At 62.3% G+C, this 3,710-nt stretch overlaps 1 protein-coding gene across 2 annotated transcripts; it reads left to right on the top strand.

Moving 5' to 3' along the window:
• The first annotated feature begins 386 nt into the window (after window positions 1-386).
• LOC117862703 (auxin response factor 8) lies at window positions 387-3,401 on the top strand. Of its 2 annotated transcripts, XM_034746203.2 has the most exons (3): window positions 387-1,878; window positions 1,981-2,894; window positions 3,025-3,401. In XM_034746203.2, exons 1-3 carry the CDS (start codon window positions 724-726, stop codon window positions 3,095-3,097), a joined length of 2,142 nt encoding a protein of 713 aa, XP_034602094.1. In that variant the 5' UTR covers window positions 387-723; the 3' UTR covers window positions 3,098-3,401. The 2 variants fall into 2 exon arrangements, with proteins under 2 accessions (XP_034602094.1, XP_034602093.1); XM_034746202.2 differs by having other exon boundaries at window positions 389-2,894.
• The last annotated feature ends 309 nt before the right edge of the window (window positions 3,402-3,710 follow it).

The following is a 3,710-nucleotide window of genomic DNA, read 5'->3' on the forward strand; positions in this document are numbered from 1 at the left end:
TGTTTATTCGACAAGTCAAGATGCTCGGTTTTCGGATGATGATAAAAGAAGGGGGCACCGTTCAGGCTAGCCCATCACCCTCAACGTGCCCGTGTTTGTGGGAAATTAACTCCGTGTCGGCAATGCATTGTCAAAGCCTTGCGAACAAAGATGCTTGCGCTGATAGACGTATCTCACTACCATTGACACCATTTACACAGTATAGTCAATCTGCCCTTATCACGAATCGAGACTTGGATTTTTCATCAAAATTTGGCACCGTAGTTTGTGTCCGTCCTCCCTGCTACCAACAGGCAGCCAAGACGATCGGATCGACCGTGCGTTGTTATTGTTACTCATTGTACTCTGCTTATTACGGCTAAGGCTTTGCTGACGGCTCTACTCCACCACAGTCCACACGCCCCCGCTTGTCCAGGCGAAAGTTTCACCCCAAACTCACGCTCCGCCGCTCCCTGGCGACGCCATATCCAGATATCCTCTCTCTCACTGGTGCAACGGCCGATTACAAGCAACTGCAGGAGCGCGGAGGGTTTGTTACTGGCCACTGTGCACACAAGACGGAGGACTCCTTCCACCGTTCCACGTCCCGCCCGAACCGCCCGCTCCCCGGCAACCGCAGCTCCAGCCAGCACACCCCCACTACTAGTATTAGAGTCCACACACATCCCCCCCTACCGGGGAGGCAGCAGCACTCCTCGTGGACTAGGGACTAGGGAGGGAGCCATGTCTGCTGCAGCCTGCGCGCCGACGCGGCTAGGGATGCTCACGTTCGCGGAGCGGATGCCGCCGCCGCCGCCGCCGCCGCAGCCGGAGCAGCTGGAGGAGGAGGTGATGATCGACGGTGGCGCCGCCGCCGAGGGGGGCGTGAGCCCGCAGCTGTGGCTGGCGTCCGCGGGCTCCATGTGCACCGTGCCGCCCGTGGGCGCCGCGGTCTACTACTTCCCGCAGGGCCACGCCGAGCAGGCCAGCGCCGCCGTCGACCTGCCGGCCGCCGCCGTCCCGCCCTTCGTGCCGTGCCGCGTCGCGGCAGTCAGGTTCATGGCCGAGCCGCACACCGACGAGGTCTACGCCAGGATACGCCTCGTCCCGCTCCGCTCCGGGGAGCCGGTGGTGGACGTGGGCGACGCCGCCGCCGCGGGGGGCGACCAGCAGCCGCAGCAGCCCAACCAGGCGTCCTTCGCCAAGACGCTGACACAGTCCGACGCCAACAACGGCGGCGGCTTCTCCGTGCCGCGGTTCTGCGCCGAGACAATCTTCCCGGAGCTGGACTACCGCGCCCGGCCGCCCGTGCAGAGCGTCTACGCCAGGGACGTGCACGGCGTCGAATGGTCGTTCCGCCACATATACCGCGGCACCCCGCGCCGCCACCTGCTCACCACGGGCTGGAGCAACTTCGTCAACAAGAAGAGGCTCCTGGCCGGCGACTCCGTCGTCTTCGTGCGCGAAGCGAACGGCAGGATCCACGTGGGCCTCCGCCGCGCCAAGCGCGGGTTCGGCGCCGGCGCCGGGGGCGACGACGGCTTCGCCGGGTGGGGGGACGCCTTCGGGGCCCTGCAGGTGCGGGGCAATGCGGGAGGCGGGGCGCGCTACCCGGGCGGCAAGGTCCCGCCGGAGGACGTGGTCGCGGCGGCGAGGCTGGCCGCCGCCGGGCAGCCGTTCGAGGTGGTTCACTACCCGCGCGCGAGCACGCCGGAGTTCTGCGTGCGCGCGGCCGCGGTCAGGGCGTCCATGCAGGTGCCGTGGTGCCCCGGCATGCGGTTCAAGATGGCGTTCGAGACCGAGGACTCGTCGCGGATCAGCTGGTTCATGGGCACCATCGCCGGCGTCAAGGCCGCCGACCCCACCCGCTGGCCACAGTCGCCCTGGCGTCTCCTCCAGGTAGGAGACATTCTTCATGAGCGAGAGATTTTCTTCTTGAACCGTTGGCAAATCGGAAATCATCGTGGCGGTTGGTTGGCTCTCGAATTGCCCTATTCGCAGGTGGCCTGGGACGAGCCGGAGCTCCTGCAGAACGTGAAGCGCGTGTGCCCGTGGCTGGTCGAGCAGGTGTCGAGCATGCCCAACCTCCACCTGCCCAGCTTCACGCCGCGCAAGAAGCCGCGCATCCCGGAGTTCCCCTTGGAGGGCCAGCCGCTCTTCGACCCGGGCTTCCCGCCCGCCGCCCACCCGCTTCCGCCGCTGGCGCCCCACCCGCGCCCACACCACGACCAAAACCCCCACCCCCACGCCCTCGTCCCCTTATTCCCCTTCCCGGACGGCAGCGCCGCTGCAGGCATACAGGGAGCCAGGCATGCGCAATTCGCTCCATTCTTTTCGGATCTCCACGTCGGCAACCTGCAGCAAGGCCTGCTGTTCTGCGGCTTCCGCCCCGCTGATCACCACACCACCCCTCCCGCGCCAAGGATCAGCACCGACTTGGCAATCGGCATCCCGCCGCCGCCTCGCCAAGACGCGCCGCGCTCTCCACCATCAGCTGCCTCCAAGAAGGCCGACGACGACGTCAAGCCGGCGAGGATAATGCTGTTCGGACGGGCGATACTGACCGAGGAGCAGATGAATTGTAACAGCCCGACCTCGCCGGGAGCCACCGGGGAAGGGGCGCCTAAGCCCGACCGCGACGCCGAGAAAGGGCCCAACACACCTGACGGCTCCGGCTCCGGCGTCACCGAGGGCAGTCCTACAAAGAACAACCTGTGGGAGCCCGGGCAGTGCAAGGTGTTCGTCAAGTCGGACTCCGTCGGCCGGAACCTCGACCTCTCGGCGCTGGGCACGTTCGACGAGCTGTACGCCCGCCTGGCTGCCATGTTCCGCTTCGACAACGCTGACCTGAGGAGCCACGTGCTTTACCGCACCGCCACCGGCGAGGAGAAGCACGTCGGCGATGAGCCTTTCAGGTGAGCACATCAGCAATTTCCTCTTCAATTAGCTTTTACAATCCCAAACGAACGTATTACCATTTTACCACTCCTTTCGATGCCTAATAAACTGAAAAACGCTCACCATTGTTGCCCTCTCATTTTGCAGTGCATTTGTGAAATCGGTGCGGAGGATCACAATACGGAGTGACGCCGGCAGCGACAGCACGGGGAGCCAATGAACGACCGAGATCGATCAGCTGCAAATAACTTAGGGCGCTACACTCCTAGGACGCAATAAGCCGGATGCACGGCTGAAGAAAGCTAGCTGGATGCTGCCTAGTGAGTTTACAGCTTAGTCAGGGGACTAGGCTGATGCGGGTGTTCAGTTCAGCTAGGTTGTTTTCCTCATCCCTTTGAATCAGTTCATTAGTTGTTGTTGTTAGTATTTTTTTTATTTCATAACGCAAACAAGATGTAAATCTTGATCCTGAGCCGAACTTCTCCGGTTCCCCTTTTGGATTTCAATGTTCAAACTTGAATGTTTGTGCTGGTTCATTCAGAAGCAAAACCGGCTGCTCCTGACCTCTGGCACCCTGATCGGTGGCCCGGCGGCGTCAGGGAGACAGGAGCAGCAGGTGGATCGATTGAATGCCCGGAATATTTACTCGTCGCTGCAAGCTCTGATGAACGTGGGTGCTTGTGCTTGGGACGCAGCTCCAGGCATTTCATTTGTTCCCTCGTTTGTCTGTGGCAGGTTGCCAGCAGATAGCCAGATATTGTGCCTTCTGTTGGTATCCCTGCTGCCTTTGATGCTCTGATGATGATGCCTCCAGTGCAACCCTGTCCTTTGCC

This window comes from Setaria viridis, chromosome 7 (assembly GCF_005286985.2).
Source record: "Setaria viridis chromosome 7, Setaria_viridis_v4.0, whole genome shotgun sequence".
NCBI lineage: Eukaryota > Viridiplantae > Streptophyta > Magnoliopsida > Poales > Poaceae > Setaria > Setaria viridis.

Coding starts and splice junctions, on each gene's coding strand:
- LOC117862703 (XM_034746202.2), top strand. CDS start 724: ATGTCTGCTGCAGCCTGCGCGCCGACGCGGCTAGGGATGCTCACGTTC. Junction 2,895..3,024: donor GTCGGCGATGAGCCTTTCAG/GTGAGCACATCA, acceptor CTCATTTTGCAG/TGCATTTGTGAAATCGGTGC.